At 39.1% G+C, this 24,728-nt stretch overlaps 2 protein-coding genes across 3 annotated transcripts; both read left to right on the top strand.

The window, feature by feature from the left end:
- Positions 1–416: 416 nt before the first annotated feature.
- Positions 417–7,028, top strand: LOC116728229 (protein phosphatase 1D-like). Of its 2 annotated transcripts, XM_032576161.1 has the most exons (7): positions 417–1,070; positions 2,132–2,360; positions 2,532–2,656; positions 2,756–2,937; positions 3,051–3,278; positions 3,836–3,923; positions 5,299–5,410. In XM_032576161.1, exons 1-6 carry the CDS (start codon positions 581–583, stop codon positions 3,917–3,919), a joined length of 1,338 nt encoding a protein of 445 aa, XP_032432052.1. In that variant the 5' UTR covers positions 417–580; the 3' UTR covers positions 3,920–3,923; positions 5,299–5,410. The 2 variants fall into 2 exon arrangements, with proteins under 2 accessions (XP_032432052.1, XP_032432051.1); XM_032576160.1 differs by lacking the exon at positions 3,836–3,923 and having other exon boundaries at positions 5,299–7,028.
- Positions 7,029–18,661: 11,633 nt separating this feature from the next.
- LOC116728230 (T-box transcription factor TBX3-like) lies at positions 18,662–24,275 on the top strand. The gene is made up of 7 exons (XM_032576162.1): positions 18,662–19,408; positions 20,737–21,004; positions 21,085–21,231; positions 21,314–21,390; positions 21,479–21,615; positions 22,515–23,059; positions 23,857–24,275. The coding sequence occupies exons 1-7, from the start codon at positions 19,128–19,130 to the stop codon at positions 24,256–24,258; spliced, it is 1,857 nt and encodes a 618-aa protein (XP_032432053.1). The 5' UTR covers positions 18,662–19,127; the 3' UTR covers positions 24,259–24,275.
- The last annotated feature ends 453 nt before the right edge of the window (positions 24,276–24,728 follow it).

Raw genomic sequence — 24,728 nt, 5'->3', positions numbered from 1 at the left:
CACTTAATCAGTTAAAAGAATGAGACCTTTATTTTTTTACACGCAGTAGCGTCACAACAATCCAACTGCTGGTGTTTAATTTCAGAGGCAAATTAAAACCAGCAAGTAACTTGGATCTTAAATGTCTAGTCACTCTCGACACAAAATATTTTTTCTAGGATGTGCCAACGTTTTGCATTTCAACCTTCAAGTTATCTTCATTAGAATTTATTTCCTCTAAATTTAAAATAAAGGTAGCTCGAATTATTGGTATGCAAAAAGAAAAACGGTCGGGTTGTGTTCAGTGGTGCCAAAGGATGTTCCGAAAAAAGCACCAGAAGTTGACAACCTTACTTAAAAAAAAAAAACAATAAAGCGTATGGCTGATGATGGATAGAAACATACGACACTGGGTAGAAACAGCGACGACGTGACGTCACTACGTACAGCGTGACGCCTCGGAAAGGATAAACAAAAAGGAAGGAAGCCTTCGGCGAGACAATCGCGGCAAAATCGGTTCAAATTTTACCTCGGAAGCTTTACTTGGTCACTACATGCGTGTTTTTGTTGCTTAAACTGCTACCGTCAGGCGTTCACAATCATGAACGACTCGTTATTGTTTCGTATGAGTGCATTTTCGGATCAAGGAGGGAGAAAATACATGGAGGATGTTATCGAGATCAGAATCGAGTACGAGCCGACGGCGTCAACAGACGAGGAATATCCCAAGTCGCAGAGACATGGAGGGCAGCGGAGCGCAGCTGCCCCGCAGACTGTAACAGAGCCACATGGCCTGAGCAGACCAGGTCCAGCCACCGCTGCGTGGGTTGAGAGCTTATCCGACGAGGACGTTTGCAGCGTCGGTACCCCGGCGTCGAGCGAGAATGTTGTTGTTGACACGCGGAGGTCCGTGGCGTTCTTCGCCGTGTTTGACGGCCACGGGGGCCGCGAAGCGGCGCATTTCGCCAGTGAGCATCTGTGGGATCTGCTGAAGAGGCAGCGGGGCTTCTGGTCAAAGGACCACGGCGAGGTTTGCGCCGCTCTACGGAAAGGCTTCATCGCTTGTCACCACGCAATGTGGAAGGAGCTGCGTAAGTTTTAAAAAAGAATCTAATTTTCACCTGTATTTCTGTCAATATTTACCACACCTCTGAGCGTCATAATGATGTCACATGCTGCAGCATCATACTCTGCTTCTGCTTCGCTCTTAAATGGGATTTAATGAGCAGGAGCAACACAAAGCAGTGATACTGAGGTAGAAATAGAAGATTCTTGATTTTAATTATTTATTTTAGCAAATGAAACCCCCCAAAAGTGTTGCGTATTTTTTTAATCTCACTCCTGTTTACTCTGATATCCATAAATAAAAATCATGTGCTACCTTTAGAAGTAACCTTTTACTTTAGTCCACTTTAGTGTAACTTACTGTTAGTATAAATACAGCAGTTTTTCGGTGACATTCAAGTTCTGTTCACGAACATTGAGTAAATAGGGTTGTAAAGATGAAGCTACGCAAAAAATAACGTCGTGTACACTTTTTTAAAGTAGGGGTATTAAACAAATGTGACACACCTGCATGCTTATGAAAACATGGTTTCCTGGGGCGTCGCGTGATGTAAAGGTAGAGCGGGCGCCACGCGCACGCAGGCTGATTCTCGACGCGGCCGTCCTGGGTTCGATTCCCGACTGAGCCCTGATCTGGTAGTTATTAAAGGTTGACAAAAAAAACAAAACTTATGGAGACAATAACTGAATAATTTAATATACTTTCAAAATGCTATCTGCGATACATCATCATGAACATACCATCCCGTTCCCCCATCTCTTGGTATCTTGTTTCTTTTTAAGAGTTGCAAACCTGTTGAGGCGGCAAAAGACGTAAGACTATGAGGTTCGACTTCCAGCAGGATAGCATCTCTAACTATATATCAAAATCTAAAATAATTTTGAAGTTGCGTGAATAGCTGTGTGTGTGCTGACAAGGTAGCATATACCACATAAGTTCAGCAGAAGTTCAACCTGACTACTTAACTTCAGGATTTTATCTTCTTTCTTATCTAAAACACTCTGTTTAAAAACATCCACTCTATGTAATCTTTCACAGCAATAATCAGTCGACGTTTTCTTTATTTACCTCCCACCCCCCTCACAGCAGAGTGGCCGAAAACTATAACTGGCCTGCCCAGCACGTCGGGCACCACGGCCAGCGTCATCGTGATCCGGGGAGTTCACATGTACGTTGCTCATGTAGGAGACTCGGCCGTAGTGGTTGGAGTGAAAGAAAACAACTCTGACATCACGCTCCAGGCGCTTGAAATAACGCAAGACCACAAACCTGAACTTCCGAAAGAAAAAGAAAGGATTGAGCGACTGGGTGGCAGGTGAGTGGCGTGCAGATGTTCAGAGGAAGTGTCAGTTTAAGGTCACAAAATCATTAATAACTCTATGTAACTCTATGTATCTTCATTGTTCTAGGCATTAGAAATTGATTTCTAACTCTACAAGAACCTTGTGTCGATGTTTGTGGTTGTGTTGCATCTCCTTAATCGTAGTGTAATGAAGAAATCTGGGGTTAACCGTGTTGTGTGGAAGAGGCCGAGGCTGACGCACAACGGGCCTGTGAGGAGGAGTACTGTCATAGACCAAATCCCGTTCCTCGCAGTCGCTCGATCCCTCGGTAAAGAACACCTTGCTTGTTTGTTTCTGTTTCCCTTCAGCAAAATTCCAGTGGGAGTCAATTTAACAACTCTGATCGTATTTTATCGTCTGTTGACAGGTGACCTGTGGAGCTACGACTTCTACAGTGGAGAGTTTGTTGTTTCTCCTGAACCCGATACCACTGTGATGACCCTCGATCCCAAACGGCATCGCTACATCATTCTCGGCAGCGATGGGCTGTGGAATATGATGCCGCCCAAGAACGCCGTGAATATGTGTTACAGCCACGACAAAATGGCAGTACGTACTGCTTGATATTGTTAAACGAAGCAGATTGTGATTTTAGGTGCCTGGTATTTGCCACATCAATAACACCTTAAAAGTTTCAACAACTTCATTTGTCTTTCTCAAAGGGACCAAAGGGAATGTCTTGCGCCAGGAGGCTGGGATGCACGGCTCTGCTGTTCTGGAAAGAGCGCATGCTCCGGGCGGACAACACGACCGTCATCGTCCTGGCCCTGCAGGAGCGCGGGGGCCCGCCCATCCCCATGCACCGAGACGAGATCGTCGTTGACATGGCAACAGGCATCGACCAAATTCCATACCCGGGAACGCCGTATAACACGTGCGAGATCCAAAAGGTCAGGAGCCGCTGATTTGTTGCATTGTGTTTTTAGAATGTCTAGGTTTCACAAACAAGATCAGACATGAAGAAAAGTTTGTTTCTTGATGCAGCACTGCTGCTCTGATTGTGCAATTGTTTTTCCGTACATGTTCATTTGTTTGTCCTTGACTATTTCCTGTTTTCTTTTTACACGTTTTCAACCCATTTGTCAGTCAGCTTATGACTTCCTCCAGTTAAACTATATACAGTACAGACCAACAGTTTGGACACACAGTTGTGTGGTCTGTACTGTATGTAGATGCCACAAACCGCTCATTGAGCGGTTACCCTTCTCTCATTCAACATGTTCCATACATTTCAGTCTTAATAACTTTATTTTAGTCACACATATCAGTAACCGGCCGTATTGACTAATGCCAGCACTCAGATTAAACCGAAATCATATTTAAGATCTCTGACATCATCAATCTCGACACAATACACTGATAAGAAATCGCTCAAGATAACAGCAGCCAATCAAATGAAGAAGGGTCATTGGTTCACCAAATCATTCTTTGTTTTCGGGGCCAACAGGCGGAGCATGAGGATGGCATGTTTTATGAAGAAGATGAGATATATGAAGAAGAACATGAGCGATGGACATGCCTGGATTGGTAGTGAGGTGACTGCTCAGCAATGAAAATGTGTTAAATGATTGCTGCTATTATTAGATAAATTATTAGCTAAGAAATAAGATGGATTTGTTTAGTCTAGCAGCAAATTTGAAAGCAATCGAATAGAATCAGGAAAATGTCCTGACTTGTGCATCTGAGTTTGAACATTGATATGAAACATTTTATGTTTACAGAAATGTAGAGCTGACTTTTTGATTTTAGTTCAGAATATACCAGGAATTCATACACAGACTTGTCAAAGTTGATCTGATATTGAACTTTGTCAGATCTTCAAGCTTTTATTTACCTGTATGTAATAATTTTTTTCACCTGCTCCCAATAGTAATTAATTTCATTTTTCACAGTTTTTGAAGTCCATATTATCATTACATTTCAAAACTAGATCCATAGCCATACTTAAATATTTTTCATTCCAATAGTTTAAAACTTTCAAGTTTTTTTGTTGTACTGTTTTGTTCACTCTCATTAGTGTGTCTCATTTTAGTTCTTGGTTGAAATCAAATTAAAAGGGACAAATCCATTTAAATCATATGTGCAGCACTTTAAGTATTTTTGAAGCATTTTGTCATGTTACACTTGCAAACCTCTGTGTATATTTATTGAGATTTTATTAGGAGTACACTGATTTAAAAAGAAAAATTATCTGGTGTCAAAATGCATCCCTAGATTTCATGTGATGGTCTAACACACAGTAGTGCAAAATCTGAATAATCTACTATGAATTTGTATTTGGTGTTTGAGTCAATCGCAGTCTTTTTGTGCATGTGTCTATTGGGTTTGCCAAACTACAGAAAAAAATATAGATATTTTTTAAGTAGTTCAGTGAGTTTAATTGGCTGTATTTTTAGTATTTGTCTTGCTGGAAGGACAAACCTCAAGTATTTTGAAGCTTTCAAAAGGTTTTCTTTGAGGACCGTCCTGAATTTGGCTCCACCCATTATCCCATCAACCACAATCAACTTCCCAGTCCCTGCTGAATGAAAACATCCCCATATCCCTATGCTGCCACCACCATGCTTCACCATGTGGATGGTGCTAGTAGTTCACCGCTCACCATTAGTTGTTCCGCATGTTGGTCGTGTTCGTTTTGTCTACAAATTCTCCAGAGAAATCCATTAGGCTCAACGTTTTTGCACATTATCACAATGAAATCTCTTTTTTTCCTACCACTTCATACTACGTTTTGTTGGTCTGTCACAAAGTTTCAATAAAGAACATTGAGGTTTGATGGTCACAAAATGTGAAAAGGTTGAAGGGGTATGTGGGAAATCAATAAAGTTACAGCCTTTCATAAACGCATGACATTTTCTCTTCTGAAACCTCATTGGGTCTGCTTTGCTTTTGTTTTTTTTGTTTTCTCAGCCAATTGGTCCGCTGGAAGCCCCGTCCCCTTTTACAGAAAGTTCTCGAACACTGGAACAGGCCTTCGGGCTGTACGAGGCGGCTTTCTGCGCCACCACGCAGCTCTTACCCGAAGCAGACTCCACGCTGCGCCCCGCAGACCGTTCGACGAATGTTTTTGAGAAGCAAGACCCGTCCAGCACCCAGGTGGACTGCGACGATTCGGCTCCTCCTTCAAAAAAGCCCTGCCGGTCCTCCTCCAGAGCCCCTGAACTTAAAGGTCCTAATACCTGGCTTGGCGGGTCTCCGAGCAAAGGTTGCTCGCAGAAGAAACTTCACGGGAAAACAGACAGCGAACAGTCCCTACAGCCGAACAACGCGGAATCGGGTCCATCTGAGGATGGTGGCATTCTGCCGCAGCACGCGTCGGCCCTGTGCGTGTGCTGAACCCCGTCTCGAAAAAATCTGCAGACCGGTTCTTAGATGTATACTTTTATACAAAGTCTCTATTTGTATGTTCATATGTAAGATAGAGGTCTTGTAAATGTGTTGCTGTTCTGATTTCCCCCTCCCCCTTTTTTTTTCCTTTTCACCTTTTCTGTATATTTTAAGGAGAAAGCATTAATTTAAAGTGGCTTCAGTTTGAACAGAATCGGGACACACACATACAGTACTTCCATTTTTAGATTTTTATCAAAAGAACTGAACTACGGTAGATTAATTTTAATCGAGGAACAGGCCATGTTTTTCATTAGCAGTGGTTAATACCTCAGCTCACCTGTTTGGGTCTAAAGAATATTAATGTATTGATAACTTGATGAGACGATCTCCTCGGTTGTACTATTCAGCACAAACAGAGGTGTAATTTTTTTAATATTTGTTTTATATGTAATTATGACTGTTTATAGCCACGGTTTTTCATTCCGTTGTGTTTTTGTTTGCATTTTAAAGAATGGTCAGCATTAAACATGCTTTGGAATCGTCTCCCCATGCATTTGTCTTTGTAGCATTCCAAGCGCCTTCATTTTGTTGTCATTTATCATCTGGGTTTAGAAGTAAATGAGTTTTTGTTCAAAACATCTATTTAAGCTGTAGAGGCAGAAATAGATGTTGGTCGCATCAGGCTGAAATGTTTTATGTAAGCTAACATTAGCTACTTCCCCCATACATCACACTACCGCAGCTCGGTTTCCTTTGAAGTTGATGTTTTGTGAATCCATAACTTGTCCGATGAGACACTTAATCGCTCGTGTAACTTGTGTTACTACAACAGCTCGGTTACTAAGCTAAATAATATGTCTGCTTATATTTAGCATAAAATGTCATTGTTGCCTTAGCACAGATGAGTGAGGTACTTTTGTGTGTGAGTCTGTGTTGGTATTTAAGATCTAAAATCAGGTAATGGAGTGTGTCTAGTGTGTTTCAGCCATCCATGTCACTATGGTTCAGCTGTTTAAGAGTTCTCCTCTTTTTCTTTTCTTTTTTTGTACATTGAGTAAATATGCAACATCAGTTTGTACAGTACTATAATATGCAACACGTGGGGATTTTTCAGGAGTTTGGCATGCTCAGATTTATGCTGTACTTTGTGATTTGTGTGTGATGAGGATAATGAATGTCGATGGGCATGTTCATGGATGTGTTTTAACAATACCAATACCTTTGTCTCACTTTATATTCAGTGTTGCAAAATTTCAAGTTGCATACTTTCAAAGTGATGACGTAAATAAAATTGTCTGTGTTGTAATGAAGTTCTCGACTTTTTTAAACGGCGCGACCATGTCTGTTATTAGAAAGAAATCTGGATGTGCGAAACTGATATGGACTATTTTTTTACTAAGCATGTTCTGTTAGGTAGAGTTCGTTAAAAGGTGCTGACGTGGCTCAGTGGAGAAAAGTAGTCGTCTGGTATTTTAATGAAATTGCCCTTTGTTTGGACCTCTGTAAAGCCAGTTACTAGTTGTAGCAACTGTTGCTAAAAGGCAAAGCAATTGGATGTTCATGAAGTTTTAACCTTGTCCAGAAGATGGCAACAAAGTAAAGGTTTCAAATAGATGTATTTGAGCCAAGCATTAATTCCTGCTTTGAAAAAGCAAAATATAAAAACAAAAGGAATAATTTGGGACGTCCTATTGTCAATTCTTTTTAACCACATTTGACAAATGCTTCGTTAAAAAAAAACAAAAAAAAAAACCTCAATGTTTTACAAGTAATATTGGTATCGGGTTTTTGATCTGCGACTACAAATCCGCACGTAACAACCGAAAACTGCCTAACAGAAAGTTGCACTTGGGGAAAAAAATAAATATGTTGTTATTAATATAAATGTGATTAGCCTCCACCTTGTTTAGTGCTATCATCAAACAAGATCTTTTGTGCATTACGAAGTGCAATTGTAGGTATAGTTTTATATCTAGATTAATTTTCATGCAATAACAGGTAGAGGTGGGTCACACTATTTCAATACTTTTTTACTGAAGGAAAAGTAAACAGCAGCCGTCCACAAAATTACTCAAAAGTAAGAAGTATTTGGTAAAATGTCTTCTCAAATATTGAATGATCAAATTGTCAATTATTTAACTTTTTTTTTAAATTACATAATCAGATTGAGCAAAATATAGAGTTAACTGGAAATGTTGGTATTCTAAGGACCAAAATGACAATAAGTTATATAAGTTAAATAAAATAAAATAAAAATAACAAAATCAGGCAAAAGAGAAATTTTACATCTTTCTTTCAATTAAAAACGTACAAATCTATAACAAAAACTGCAGGTGTGTGTCTGCATCTGGTGAAGTTTGGATAAAACATGTTTGTTTCTCATACAGTGGGCAGAGAATCCAGAAATTATATTCAAGTAAGAATAGCAATACTTCATAATAAAATTACTCAAGTAAAAGTAAAAAGTACAGCGTAATAAAAATACTTCTAAAAGTACTTTTTTTTTTTTTTAATGACTCTGGTAAATGTAATTGAGTAAATGTAACTAACGCAAATCTTTTAACAGGAGGGGATTATGATTGGCTGTAAGAAGTAGGTCTGAATATTCACAATTTCTTCTTAATAATAAACAGATCACTAAATGTTTTCACCTGAGTGAAGTGGAGATTAATAAATATGACAAGTCACTAACTAATTTAAAAAATACTTAGATGACAAACAAAAGTGACATTATATTCAGTCCCTGTTTAGAAGAAACGCACAGATTTTGTTGACAAACAGCAGACAAAGACACGAAATTCTGGCTGCACATTTAAATGACAGCATCAGGTCTTAATTCCAGGAGAATGTGTTGCAGCTGGGACAAAATAGTAAAAAGTACACTGTTGACAAAAATGACATATGCCTCAAAATATGCCTTACATATTTGTTATTCTGTATGAAGGCAGTACTCATATGCCATGTTCTATGCTTTTCCTTTTGTCCATACCATCTCTGGTTCTGAGCCGTACAAATATTAGCTTCGTTATGGCAGTGACTTGACTTAAATATTTCATAGACTGTCATCCCAGCATCTGTCGACCTGCCAAACATGCAATATCCCCCTCTCACTGCAGACTGACTGTCAACTCCTGTAAACCAACAAAGCTTAAAAAATGTCCACCTCCTCTTCGTAACCTCTCCGTCTCTTGAGAAATGAACATCCTTGCAACCAGATGAGGATTATAGACTTAGCATGGTAACATCACAAAATAGCATACAGCACAATTACTGACATAATTAATTGAGATTTACAACAAAAAAAAAACTTTAAATAATCTCAGCTGTTTTGCTTTAGTTCAATGTAAACATATAGCACCATTTCACAACAAATGTGGTCAGGAGCCACTTTACACACAAAAAAAGTAATCACATTCCGAATGATTCTATATATCAAACATTAAGTTCAGTTTTAATTTGTTTGTTATTTAATGATTTTTGTTTGGATAGTCCTAACTCACCCACAACGTGGAAAATTCTTGCCCAAAATAATGTCAAGCAGAAAAAAGACAGAGTTGACCAATCTTGCCTCTGTTTCTTGGTTGGCAAATAATAACACACAAATTCCTCATAATTAACAAGATTAGCTTCTGTGAGCCAGCTGCTCTCAGAAGCTGATGATGTGTGCGCTAATCTAGAGTGAGACACAAAATCTCGGCTGCAGATGGCTTCAAGTCGCTTACAAAAGGCTATGTGGTCTTTTCTTGGAGCAACTGAACTGTCTGAGAAAAGACGATTTGAGGTTTGATCACTAAATCCATTTAATCCTGGGCTAGGATTCTTGCTTAGGTGTCGCAATGCCGCATTAATGCGCCTCCACGTTATGGCCAGAAGAGATTTGGCCAGAATCAAAGAAGCAGAGACATTAACAGAACAAACTTTACACAAAGGCATCATTGCATAGGGTTCCCACCATTTATTTGTTACGGAACTCTGTTGGGCTGTACGTATTTAGTAAAGAATTTGGAATTGCTAAAAAATGCCTGTGTGGAGCTGCAACTGTATCTGTACATTATTATCATTATGACAAAAAAAGTCCAATATAAGAATTTTCACACTGTTCCCGGTCACTTACCCTAGACTTTTTTAGAACGTTACCTGTGTCCCTGTTGACACAAAGGGTGTGAAACGTGGCCCCAGATTCCATGTTCTCATTACCGCGGCTGGATTTAAAGGTATGGCGAGGTTAAGATCCTTACCGGACTTAAAGTCCTGCACCTTTTCCTCATAGTACTTTTCACCTCACAGGGAAAAAGATGAACTGATACGGCTTTGATTGAATACTGCCACCTGGAGAAATATTTGTGATGTGACAAAACATAAAATTATGGTGAATAACATAAAAATGTGCCATAGAAATACACTGAGCAGCTGCAAGTTAAAGGACCAAACAGTAATTCTGCATCCCCAGAAACAGAACCAAATGTGGAGAAGCACCATTCAGCTTCAATGCACCACAAATCTGGAACAAACATCCAGAAAACTGCAAAACAGCTGAAACACTGAGTTCCTTTAAATCTAGACTAATAACCAACAAAGTTATTAGTCTAGAGTTGCTTTTGGAACATCATAAATGAAACATGAATCAATATTTTGATGTGTAACAATGGCGCTTGAAAAAACTTTATGTTTTAACTGTTGACTGTCTATGACTTTGTATTTTTGTGTTTTTACGATTTAAAGCTCTTTGAACTGCCTTATTGCTGAAATGTGCTGTACAAATAAAATTGATTGATGGATTGAATTATTTATTGTTGTAGAAATTATGATGCTCTAAATTTGATTTTCCATATAATAATGGAAGGTATTTGTTTATTTTTTTATATTGGGGAAACTGTATAAAAAGTTTAGCAGGAAAACTTGACAAATTCAACGAGTTTACAAAATCCATAATGTAATAGTACAATTGGGCATCCGAAGGTATGAGGTCATTTGCAGCCATAGCCATGTGTCACCTTGGTGCAGTACTGCTTTTAATCCACCACTAATGTGTCCTTTGGGGCCTTTGTTGCTTTTAGGCTTCAATCTGACCTCCCATGCCTTATAAGACTCTTACTCTCATCAAACCTGCGAATCCTGGATTATAACGCAATTAACGCTCATCACAGTGCAACCAAGGTAAGAAGTCTTGACATCTACGGTGTTTGCTGAAAAGGTCCTCTTGTAATCTCGCTTACTCGATTAAGTGGTTCACAACTCTGTATGGTCTCCTTGGAAAACCTCTGCTAAACCGCGAAATAAGCGGTTTATTTGACTTTTAGCACAAGATTTTTGTTGCATTAACAAACAGCTTCTCAATTGTCACAGCATAGACACGAAGGGTTTTGCTTCACGCCACAGAAGACGAATGTAAATACTGAGAATACCGTGAATACAGAGAAGTCTCAGAGTAACATCTTTGGACCAGGTCATAGTATTTTCCATCTGGTTAGCCCCGGGCAATCTCCTTGATGCTATCTAGTATTGAACTAGCATTCAGTTCAATTCTTGGCCTTACTTTCTAACAACAACAAAGGCATCAAATTTCTGCTGTGAAACAAATTTAACCTTCTTGCACTGAACTGAAAAGAACTATAACTTTTCAGCATGGACCGCAATTACTTTCTCTGTCCGCCGTAATACCTCATCCCATCCTCCTAAACAAGTATACAATTTCAAATATTATTTCTGAGAAGTGCTGCAAAAAGTTAAAGGGGAAGGATTATGTATTTTCCTGGCACAAAGATTTAGTCTGGATAATTCCAGGCTTTGTCTAGGCCAGGGCATTTCAAAATAATTATTTTTTGCCATTCGGAGGTGGATTTGCCTCCTCCGAACCCACCTCAGAGGATCTAATGATCTTTTGTATCATTGATCCAAAGATCCAATGATACTTTGGATCATTGTCCTGCTGCATAACCCAAATGTGCATGACCTTAAGATTACAAAGAGACTGCCAGACTTTCCACTTCCAAATTTGGTGTTAGAAAGAAAAATTTATAGTTCTTTGAATCACGGTAAGTTGTCCAGTTCCTGAAGCAGGAAAGCAGCCCCAATCCATATAACCACCACCAAGCATGACCTTAGGTATAGTATTCTCTTTTTTTTTTATTCCTGTGTTTATTGGCTGGTTTAGGCTTGCAATGTTTTAGATCTCATTCTGTTTTGTTTGCTTTATGCAAGACTTGTTTGTGAACTTTGTGTATTTAAACAGGTCTTATGTGAGTAGGTTAAATAAGTGGGATTCTTTGTCTCTTAATAATTGAAATCATAATATAAAAACTGCTTTATTTTAAAACCGACTATCTTTGTCTGGAATTAACATTTACTTGGTTATCTAAAAATTTAAATATGTCAAAACATCAAAAGCAAAAGGAATCTGTCATAGAAAAATACATTTTTCAAAGCCCTTTTGATTGTACTTGTTGTGAAAGTATCAATGATCATAACATATCAACTCTTCTTTGTGAATCTGTGATAGAAGTTAAAAACACTTGGACCATGCATTGAGCTCCAGACATGGCATAGCCCTGGATTTCCCACAAGAGACCTTAGCTGCACAGCAAGAAGGGTAGACCAGACGGTGAGGAAGTTAAATTAGGTGACAGTGGTCAAGGGACGACTAACACATGGAAGAAATTTTAATGTTTCAAATGCTTGGCGAATGTATTCCATTTTAAAGCACAATTCTCTGTTGTGTAAAATAGCGTCCCAACACCGGCTAATGGAACATAAGAAGTTGTTTTTCATGTTGAACTTAAGATAATCTTGTCAAGGATGTAGGGTCATTTATGGCCAATCCCCAGAACACAGATGCACCTTTGAAATGTAGAGCAAAGTTAAGCAGGGTCATAACAGGACAGAAAACAGACTTGTCAAAACACAAATTACCTGCTGCAGACTACAAAAGCCCTTTTTTGACTGAAGAATCCATTCAAAAGATTAAGGCTGAGGACTAAATGTCATTACCTATCCTCAAACAAACCTCATGGACAGTAATGTCACTCAGAGGACTGGGCAGTTTATTGAGCTCTTCACCCTATATAGAAGGAGAAGGTAAGGCCGCTTCACAAAGACACCTAATTTTAACCTCCTGTGTCAGTGATCTCGTTATTTCTAATCCCAAATTTAAGTTCACATGGAAAATGAAGGCCTTGGCTCAGGTATTTTTTGTTCCAGAATAATCTGTCAATTTAACCCTAATTATACAGTTGTAAGAATGGTCTGGATCAGATTTTGTCTGACCATTTCTCAGACAATTTAAAATAGTCAACAGAAGTTGGATTTTTTAAATTTTTTGTGCATTGGGACAAAGGGAGAGAGTGAAGGGAAAAAAAGGTCATTGTTAAACAGCGCATGTTTGAAAGTTTTCAGATTCAGAGTCGAAGACAAACAAACAGGAAATCCCTCGGAAGGTTCAAGAAGCAAAGATAGAAGCTTCTTAGCAAGCTCAAACTGGGAATAGAATATGGTTACTATGAGTTTAAAATATAGCAACATGTGTACTAGAGAAAGTTTATTTGCAAATATGGTTATTTCTCTTTTAAGTTTACAAAACCACAATGCAAAACACTTGTGAGCAATGAAACACTAAACTTATCGTATGCCAACACCAAGGAGGAATACAGTTCATCACTTATCCCTCCTCCAAGGGAGCTAAGATCACAACTTAGTTCATCTCCAACTTGGGCGCAAACTTATGATGGGTGAATGATCTGAACCAATTTCAGCAAATTTGATCAAACACTTACTCCACCTCCAGCCTACTCTCCCCTCATCCCACTCATCTATGACGACTGCCTTCTTTTCTTCTGTGAACTTCACACCTCTCAGCTCTCAACCATCCTCTCTGTTCCAGACTCCATCTCACCCACCACGACCACCAAATTTTCCCTATCAACACTTCCAGCGAGAAATGAACTGCAAAAAATACAAGTGTGAGAAGCTGCAGGTCCTCTCAAGAGGTTGGTTGATAACCATCTTCGTCCCTTGCTTAGGTACCTGCTACAGTTTACCTACCAGTCTGGCATTGGGGTGCATGACGCCTTCCACTGAGCTCTGACCCACCTGGACAAACCGGGAAGCACTGCGAGGATCATGTTCTTTGATTTCTATAGTACTTTTAAAACTATCCAGCCAAACTTTTGAGGGTTACATGGGAGATGTCAGGAGTGAATCACCACCTGTCCCAGCGGATACTGAACTACCTCACTGAGTTATCCATTATGTGAGGACATATAGCCATGTCTCCAACAGGCTGGTGTGCTGTACAGAGGCTGCAGAGAACTATACCATGTTCACCCTCTACATGACAGACTTTTCCATCCACTTCTGAGGCTTCCATCTTTTGGAATGCAGGGAGTGCTCTTGGAGACCCTTTCTGACTTGGTGGTGTAATAAGCCATCTTCTACGCTGTAGTTTGTTGGGGCAGCAGCTTACCTATAGCCCACAGCCAAGGACACGGTTAGATAAGCTCATCAGGAAGGCCAACTCCGTCCCAGGACGCCCCTTTGACCCAGAAGGACATTACTATTGGACAATGTCTTCCACCACACGCATGAAGCTGTAGTAGCAATGGAGAGCTCATTCAGTGACAGACTGATGCATCATCGGTGCACAAAGGTCTGTTATTAAAGATCCTTCTCAGAAGCAGCACTAGTGATATCAACAAACTCAATAAGTGTTTACAACTCTACAAATAAATGTATTTGTGACATTTATCAGTTTCTTAAAGTCTGCTGTCATTTCTTCTTGCACAAATACATGCATATGTGTAATGTTACATTTTTCTTCTCAGTTTTGTCTTCTTAGCTGCCAGTATATGCACAAAATTGCGCTTTTGTGTTGTTTCGATGTGAAAACGTCTACAGTAATAAACCATGAAGTAGATAGCATTGAAGGACATGTGGCCCCCAATAGGTTTTTGGTTTCTTTTGGCATCATAATAAGGTTTTTTTTTTTTTTTTTGGCATCATTTCGAAAATCACCATCATTTAAAAAAAACAAAAAACTCACTGTTTATAGTGGAGTCTCTTCTCCCCACTTTCTTTGTCAAACCTTCTGCATGCTTATAAGGAGAAAGGTAGTTTTAACCAAACCTTGTGTCAGAAATTGAGACCCAGTTTGTTTGATTAGAAAAATGATATGAAGAAGGCTCATTATGTTTCACATACAGCCATTTTCAACCAAATGATTAGTCTTTGGTAATCTTTACATGAGCCATTAACACATTTTTTTTGGTTTGGTATATCAATCCAAGTCCATATTTAACCATGGACTGGGTTATCACAATACTCCAAATTGTGTTAGTATTTTTTTCAACCCAGCTGACATTTAGAGTCAGTGAAAGCATAAAATGTACTTTTTCGGTCACTAAGTTGTAAATTCACTTTTTAAATATGCATTTATTTTTGTTAAATGGGTTATTTTCTTTTATACAAAAATACATTTTGCATAGCTACTAACCATAATTCAGCTTCGTGTTAGTGTAAAACAGTATGGAAATTTCACGATTTATTACATTCATTTAGCTGTACATAAAAACACAATATCATTAACGTTATTCTTTATTACGTTTTTCTTGCGTCGGCAGATAAGCCAGTATTTCACGAGATCATTGTTATTTTAACAAATAAAAAACAGTAACCAGTTTTTTTAGACTTCCTGTCATGGTTTGTGGTTGCAGGTGGTGAGGTAGATGCGGTGGACCCAGGTCGTAGTGAGTAATGGTTGTTTAATGGTGAAAACGAGGAGTACAGAAAGTCCAGGCAGCACAGGTAAGCATAAAAACTAGAAACTCAAACACTGGTAGCACTGGTTAACAAACAACCTGAGACAGCTAGACAGTAAAGACAATGACAAGGACCCGACAAGGAACACAGGTGGAATTAAATAAACAAGGGGTAATCAGGAAACATGAGACACAGCTAGAAGCAATCAAGGACAGACGAGACAACACGGGAACTAAATAGACACACAGAAAAACCAAATCCTCACACTTCCTCTATCCTTAAAGTTTCCTCTTCATTAGCTTCATGAGTTCCTTCGGTTTGGCTACTTTCCTAGCTGACAGAAAATCTGCAAATGAAGGCATTCGAAAACCAGATAATATTAAAAGTGTGTCAAGAAAACTGGCATAAGGGTATGAGATCTTTCCAGGCACACGCAGAAAAAGGTGCATAATGGCTTGGAAGAAATAAAGTAATCTTGTAGTTTGATTAAAAGTTGATTAAGTTGAATAAGTCTGAAAAATATGAGTATAAGTAATCACATAATAACCTTCTGAAATATATTTCCTGAAATGTGATCTGTAATGATTTAACTATGTAATGATTATGTTAATGATTAACAATAAGAGAAAGATGTGATTTATTGTCAATGAATATGAAGTTGTGATCATTTGAAATCAATTCACTGAGTTGTAATAGATAAAAATGAGTTATAGAGAGACGAATGTGCAGCACAGCCCTGAATAACAGGAAATGTCGCAAGCAGTTCTGAACAGATGGCCAGAGGAGCACAGGATGGATGGTGCGGGGAGTTTGGCTGAAGCAACAGGTTTAGGGAAGTACGGACAGATTGGGTAACTTTGGGACTTTTTCATGAGACACAGCGAAAGTCACGTAGACCACACCTTCCCATACACACACATGGTAAAGAAATGAATAAAAAGGGGTCGAAAAGAGGAACCAGTCGTTCCCAGTCCGGCGGCGCAGAAGGAGAGACAACTTGCAGAAGCAGCTACGGACCGCACTTCAGAACCACGGGGAAGCTCGGACTTCACACCGCTACAATAAGGACTGGGTCCCATCGCCCCATCTCTGGTTCTTCATTCGACCGTTGGTCTCGTCTCAACCCAGCAACTTTCAAACTCTGCAACAAGACTTGGAGGAAGGACAAAGGTCCCCCAGGGATGAGGAACTGGGTTTTTGCAAAAGGATTCGGACCTGTTCTGCTTTGTTTCCCTTCTAAGGAGGATTTTTTCACACAAGGCAAAGACCTCAACCAAGGATGTTAGAAATTCCTGTTGCCAAAAGATCCACCATCTTCTGGGTATGAGTTGAATCTGCTCCTTGAAATTCCATTTCAGAATGTGCGACTTATCTCTTAGGGAAAGAAGATAGGGTAGTAGGATTGTACATGTAAATTTTATTACACTGGTTTTGATCTATATATGATTGATTATTGATTTGTATGTCGCATATCCCTGCTTAAGCTTGCTTAATAAATTTATACTACAAAATTCTAATGAGGTTGGTGGACATTGGAATTGATAGAGTCATTTAATCTTTGTCCAGTTCTTTTAATTAGGGTAAAACTTATGTACATGATTCCAGTAAATAGGAGGCTTCATAATTTCCTTTGGTGAGAGTAAATAATGACCCTGGGACTTACATCTAAGTCACTAAACATAATCTAGCCGGTTCCAAGTGCAAGTTATGATTTAGAAAGTGGGCTACCGTTAACAGAAGTGGTTATTGGAATTATGCAGCTGCGAGGGCTACTCAGCTGATTGTTTCTTAACTGTAAAGGGTCATAACTTCTGGATTGGAGGTAGTTAGAGCTAGACGAATCACTTTCGCCACCAGTTTAAATAGATTATCTCTTATAGAGTACTTTTAGGGTAATACCCAGGTCTCAGAGATTTTCCGGACCTGTTAGACGGAGAACTGGTCAGTAGGCAGCCCTGTGAAGTAGTGAGGAGTGGGCGGGGCTGACTATTGCAGGATAACCTTCAAGTGGCAATATTTCAACATGTGGTTCTTTTCTATATTATAGTGGGCCAAATGTGTGAAAGGTTAGACTGAAACTCTCACCTGCATCAGACACCGCCAGTTTCATTAACAAGATTAAAAGAAGGACACTGTAAGACTTTTATCCAGCCCTGAGTAGGAAGCACTGATCTCTTAAAGCTACAAAGAACTTGGTTTAATAAAAAAAAAGTACTTCAAAATTAACATTTATAGCTCACATAGGCTACATGAAGGCAGATTAGTTTATTACTTGATAGTTTTAGTTTATACTCGTCAGTTTAAAGACCAGACCTGTGTGGTACAGATGGGAGGAATAAGTGAGGAACTCAACTTGTGAGGAAACCTGTCACACTCTCCTGGACAATAGCTGTAAAGTCTTCTTTCATCCTGTATAATGACTATCCGAGGCCAATCTAAGTAACCACGTCTAAGTGTTTCTTCAATATACCCACATAATGTTGTTACCCCAAAATGCTGTCAACTTCAAGAAGTTTACCTGTCCATTTTGCATCTAAACAGCTAAACATGCTATAGTTCTCGTCCTATGTCGGCTTATTTCCTTTTCTTTCCCTATGACGTGTTTGAGCTTACAATACATCCGTTACTCAAATGCCTCTACAACCGTCACATTATGTTATTTCTCAAATAAACTAGACAAATAGCAACAGAAGTGTATGTGAATCTCTTACTTTAGAAAAAATATATACTCTACTGGACAGCAGCCTATTTAATCTTTGTATTCTCGTGATCAGGAATGCCAGCTCACAAAGCACCAAAGTTGAGTGTCATGTAATATTGAGTGCTGTGGACCCTTCTTGTCATCCTAGTTCCCACCTAACACTGTCAGATGCCTAGAGGCATGGATATTTTTAGCTATAAAATGTTCCATTGGCTTCCCTTGCTTTAAGGACAAGAGAAAAAAAGTGTTGAGACTACAGGAGTCACTTAATCTCCTTGTTTGACATCAGGTGTTCTAAAAGATGCAAAAGATGAAGCTTAAATAAGGCATTTTTGCTCCTCCAAATATGTTTTTTAATCCCTAAAGATGACAATTTGGCTCGAGGAATTTTAATAAGAAGGGAAGCCAATTACACAGCTCCTTCAGGGACTACTTCCAACCGGACCTTAGCTGGAGTCTCCTCCTTCACCACTTGTGTGGTCCTTTCGTTCACCTCAAAGAGCCAGTACTTAGAGCCGACACGTTGGCTCCCTACTTATCGCTTGAAATCAGCCGCGGGTCATTTACGTGCTGTTTCTTTCCTTTCCATCATGAGCCAGAGGGCTTAATACCGCCCCCACCTCTCCTTAGTTTGTCTAAGACTGTGACGTGCTGTCCTCAGAATTTGGGTTTATCTAGTTACAAGACACTGCAGATGCGCGACAGTCCACGTCTCTAGGTTTCCCCTGTTAGAGTTAGGTTTATTTTTTTTTTTTAGTATTTTTTTCACCAGCTTTACGCATGATCCTCATGTGCGCCGTTCTTTGTAGACGTTTACTAATGGATCGACTCATCTGCAAATGCGTGGACTTTCAAGATATAGTGGTAATGATACAAAGATTTCGATGCACTCCTTCAACAGTTGCTGTTTCAAGCGCACTCACTGAGTGTCTTCTGCTGCGGTTCTGCTGCGGTTCCCATGGCTTACCACCCTTTCCAAGTTGACGGAGCGGACGCCTTTTCTCTGCCAGCGTTCATCCCCCGCGCACAGTCCTCACGTATCCCCTCCATAGCCGCGGACGCACGGCTGCGCGCAGCTATGGAGCTCCGGAGTCGGCCAGTACACCCGCGGACCACGAAGCGCCAGGAACAGCCCGAACAATGGCTGGACGACGATCCGAAAGTCACGCTGGAATCTAAGGATTTGTGGAGTGAATTTCACAAGATGGGGACTGAGATGGTTATCACGAAGTCTGGGAGGCAAGTAGATCTGACACTGAGAAAATAAACTGCTGGATAAAATCAGTGGTCATTTTAATGTAGAAATGTATTTAAACAAAAAATGTGATAGGTTTAACAGCTAAATACTTGAATAATTAAGTTCTAGCAATAATTAATGTGGTTACCAAAAACTTGGCAGGGAAAAAAAGTACTACCTATTAAGAAATTTTGGCTGTCAGCCAATTTTACCTTTGTGGCGTAGCTAAGCTAGCAGTCAAAGTATAAAATGTTGCTGATAAAAACAACTTTTAGAATCTGTTCTAACAAGGTGTAACGTATAGCTTTTCTATTGCACCGTGTAGATAAGATACTTCGCTTACTAGAAAATTCAACTTTGCCTTAGTGTTTTTACTGGTTAGGTCGAAACTAAAATAGTGACAAGCTTTTTAATTTCTTTCTAAAAATACTAAATTTAAAGTTATTCCCTTATAACCACGCAGAGATGTTTCAATCATAAACAATAACTGCTTCTGGGTTAAGAAGCCCAGCTAGCTAGCTCGACTTTAGCATTTGCACAGTTGCTAAACTAGTTTAGGCATAAAATATTACTGAAAGAGTAATGCATTTTTTAAGTCCAATCAAAGGAGGTGTAGTTTCAACTTTGCCATTATAATTGCAGCTAAGATGTATTATTAAGTGACAAAAATGGTCTTGGGGACAGGAAGTTCAACTTACTACCAAGCTTAACTATAATATTACCACTTTTGCTAACATAGCTAAAACTGGAAACAAGCTTGATTTCTGGTGGAACTGAATTTACTTTAACTGTCATAACAGTACTTACATTTTTTAAATTGTGCAGGTTTATATTTTGCAAATTGGTGGCTACATATTTATAATTTAAGTATAGAAATATACTAGCTTATTATATTAGCATGTAACGGTGGTGTGTTGTATTCCCTGATGAATACAGAACACCACTGTTGAAGTATATTCTAGAGAATATATTTAGGTAGGATTGCTATTTTTTAATTTAATAATAAAGTAACATTAGATTTAAAAACTATAATAGAGGCTTAAATTAAATTTTAAAAAATTTAAGCAAGAACTGAAAACCCTCCACATTTTCTTTTGCGTAGTTAATCTCTCAAGATTGTTGGAATTGGAAATATTGTCATAGAGAAAAAGCTTCTCAAGTTAACAGTTGAAAAAAGTAGTGACACAAAAGAAGTCGGGGCAATTCCATAGACGTGAATTTTTTACAAGAAAAATGTCCTCAAGTTCTCTCATTGGTAAAATATGCTTTCAAGAACTGCACATTATTTTAATTCTTGCGGAAATTTTTCACACTCAATTGTCAACGACAGGAGGATGTTTCCACCCTTCAAGGTGTGTGTGGATGGGCTGAACGAAAGCGCAAAATACATCCTGCTGATGGATATTGTTGCTGTTGACAACTGCCGCTACAAGTTTCACAACTCCCACTGGACAGTTGTTGGAAAGGCCGACCCGGAGATGCCAAAGCGGATGTACATCCACCCAGACAGTCCGTCCAAAGGGGAGCAGTGGATGAGCAAGCCTGTTGCTTTTCATAAGCTCAAACTCACCAACAACATGTCGGATAGGCATGGATTTGTAAGTAGCATTCAGTTCAAAATTTCTACAAAATTGTAGGTACTGATAATTTTGCTTATGACTGTTGTTTGATTTTCCAGACAATCCTAAATTCCATGCATAAGTATCAACCGAGGTTTCATATTGTAAGAGCCAATGACATTATGAAGCTCCCATACAGCACCTTCAGAACTTACGTTTTCCCAGAGACTGAGTTTATTGCTGTCACTGCCTATCAGAATGAAAAGGTAACTCTTAATTTTGAGAATAGAAATGTTGCTTGTGCTTGCTTAAGGGATAAGTTACATATTTTTTTCCTTCACTATGTAGATAACGCAACTGAAAATTGACAACAATCCCTTTGCCAAAGGGTTCAGAAATACCGGAAATGGAAGACGGGAGAAAAGGTAGGTATCCTAACATTTTGATATGTGAACTCAGTACAACAGTTTTTCCACATTTTAACACATGGAGTTTTGGTTGTTATATTTACAGGGGCAAACAGCTTAGTAAATCAGACCAGGACGGTGATGATTCTGATGACTCATCTGGACAACCCAGTGCTAGCGAGCCATTTTATTCTCCTCTGGAACTGGTCAGCAGCCCTCTGATGTCCACGCCAACCTGCCAAGGTGTGTTAACTTACAGAGTGACTGTGTGCGTTTAAGTAGACAAGCTTTTTTTAAGAACTAACCAACTAACTAACCTGCTAACTAGCTAACTAATTGTTGTGATGGACTCAAAAGCCAGCAGGAGCTTATGAAAAGCAACAGGCTTGCTCATCCACTGCTCTCCTTTGGAAGGCAAAATCCCCCAAAATTGTGCTTTATATTAGATTGACAATGAGCACAAATTCAGAAACTAAAAATTCAGGAGAACTCAAAGTCCATGGTTTTATAACCATTTTTAGCAAGGTAAGAAAAAACAAGAAACCAGGTCACTTTGAACGGAACATTTAGATGGCTTGTACAAAGAAAAAGAACAAAGTATTTACTTTTTACTGCTTACTTGTTTTGATTTTAAAGTTGAAAAGGTCAGAAAACATCAAAATGATGATAAAAAATAGTTGAAATTAACAAAAAGAAAGAATTGGAAAAAGTATACAATGGAGTAAAAATGAGACTGGCACAAAAACCTGCAAAAGCCATGCCTTGTGTACATGAAGTAGTAATTTGAAACTTTAGAATAGGCTTTAATAGCAAATATATTCCTTCTCTTTTAGCAAATATGCTGTAAATGCACAGTGAGCACAGAGAGCATCCATATTAAATTTGTTTGGAAAGAAACTAAAAGTTTCAGCATTCAGCTTTTCAATATTTTAACTCTATTCTGTTACAGAAATTCACCAAAAACCTTTTTTTCCGTGTCACCCCAATATTCCTTTGTATTTATTAAATCTTCTGATTCCAATATCTTGGCCACACATTTGGTTCTAGTAAAAGCTCTTTCAGCTTGCTTACCCTATCACACAATGACACACATTACCCAAAAGTGTCCTCTTTTTAAAACTTTTTCATGTGCTTCCTTACAGATGCAAAAGGAATCGAAAGCGATTCCGATATTTACCCTGAAGACGATGATGTTTTGGAAGCCGGCCTTCCCAAGACTGCGCCAACATTAACTACGAACCTGATGGATGAGGACGTTCTGCAAAACATGCCTGATTTTAGGCAAAGCAACAACAAAAAGGAGGGATCAAGGGAGATAATTATGCAAAGAGCACATGATGACAACCAATACGTTATGAAAGTAGGTCCTTTTAAAAACCAAAGGAGTGTAATCAAAGACAGAGGGCTACCTACAATGTCTCGATCACAAAGCCTAACCTGCTTCAGTAGTTGTCACGGTCCAACTTTAGATTTCTCGAGTGGCTATGAACAACCATTTGTCACTCTGCAAGAATCTTTTCAAGAAAAAAGACAGCTACCACCGACAGCAAAGGGGTTTACCTCTATGTGCGTGGGACCTGGATTTACACCCTTGACTGGAATTAACAACTTTGAACAAGGACTCTCATGTCAAAGCATCCAGTCTTCAGCTCCATTTCCCTTCTCACAACTCACATTGGGATCTCAGGTAGGCTTTCAGAAATGCACTCAATTCTGTCATTGCACAATATTTAGATAAGACAACTTTGTACTTTTATCACATCCTTCAGATGTATTCAAGACCATCATCATTATGTGCATACAGATTTAAATGAAAGACATTGAAGGGGTACTTCAAAATGTCAAAAGTGTACAAGCCGGAAATACTTATCTTCCTATTTGAAACAAGGACTCCAAAATATGTAAAAAGCATTTTGAGTCAGTGACTAGCTAATGCACAGGTGTCAAACTCCAGTCCTCGAGGGCCGCTGTCCTGCAACTTTTAGATGTGCCTCTGCTGCACCACAGCTGAACAGAATAATTAGGTCATTAAGGCTCTGGAGAACTGACCTACACAAGGAGGAGGTAATTAAGCCATTTCATTCCAGTGTTTTGTACCTGTGGCACATCTAAAAACTGCTGGACACCGGCCCTTGAGGACTGGAGTTTGACACCCCTGAGCTAATGGAAAACTGGTCCTGCTCCCACTCGGAATAGCCATTAGCTTCATCCTATGAGACAAGCTAATTTGGATTTACGTTAAATACGAATGCCAAGAGAGGTTGTCTACTGCAGGTAACACTGATTCAAAATTTTTAACAGAACTCAAAATGTTGAACTATGCTTTAATCCACTATAGCTTATGGTCTATTTTTGGTTTGGTATTAATGTCAACATAAGGTGCAAGCAAAGCATAAGTCTGGAATCTGAAGAATGATTTTTACTGAGTCGCAGCACCATTCTGAGGTTATGATGCTGTTCTAATAATTAATTTTTTCCAAACAGGGAGTCACTCTGTCATCTGTCGATGGAATGCCATCATATCCATACCACTGTGTGGTACCAGTAGGAGCGAGTGTTTCAGCTCTCCCAACCAGCTCTGCCACCCCGTCACTTTCTGGAATCCATCATCACCGAAACCGTCAGCCGTGGTTGAGATTAAGTCCATATCAGATCCCACCATCTTTCAGTTCTTGCCAAAATTTCCTAACGACCACCTTGCCTGGAAGGTCACCTTCGCAGCCTGAGCTGTCCAAATATGGAAGCAAAGACTGGAGTTTGCCATCTGGACGCGACAGTTACCAAGCAAAGGCCATGCAAAAGACTGTTTCCCCATTTGTTATGGGGTTTGCTGATGAACTACAACACACTTTCAGGGTTGGCAAGTTGCACAAGAATAGCAACTAAAATAAATAACCATTGAAAAACAACGGTTCTGTTTTTTTTATTTTTCTTTCATGAGGATATCTGCATTAACTCAATTCCAGGTCAGTACGACACATTTACAGGCTCTAGATGCAAGCCTAAGATTGAAATAGCTGCTTTAAAGTTTTACATGAGGAAGTGATTACAGAGATTTTAAAATATTTAAACTAATTTATCAACCTAATTTTTCAGATGCATTCATGTAATACACCACAGGATTGAGAAGCCAGTAACAGACCTGATGATCATTTGGATCGATTAGATTAATGTGTCGACATGCAGTCATGTTCCAATGGTTTTAAATGGATTTGGGAGGAGGATTCCGCTTTCCAGCCCGGATCAGAATGTGTCTGGATGTTAGGCCTAATCCTTTAAGTTAATTTGAGTAATTAATCTGTCTGTTTCATTAGAGGACTTCCGTGCACTTTTTCAGTAAGGACAGCCTAGGTGGT

This window comes from Xiphophorus hellerii, chromosome 11 (genome assembly GCF_003331165.1).
Source record: "Xiphophorus hellerii strain 12219 chromosome 11, Xiphophorus_hellerii-4.1, whole genome shotgun sequence".
Lineage (NCBI taxonomy): Eukaryota > Metazoa > Chordata > Actinopteri > Cyprinodontiformes > Poeciliidae > Xiphophorus > Xiphophorus hellerii.
The sequence above is the reverse complement of the archived record's forward strand: the minus strand, read 5'-3'. Positions and strand labels throughout refer to the sequence as shown.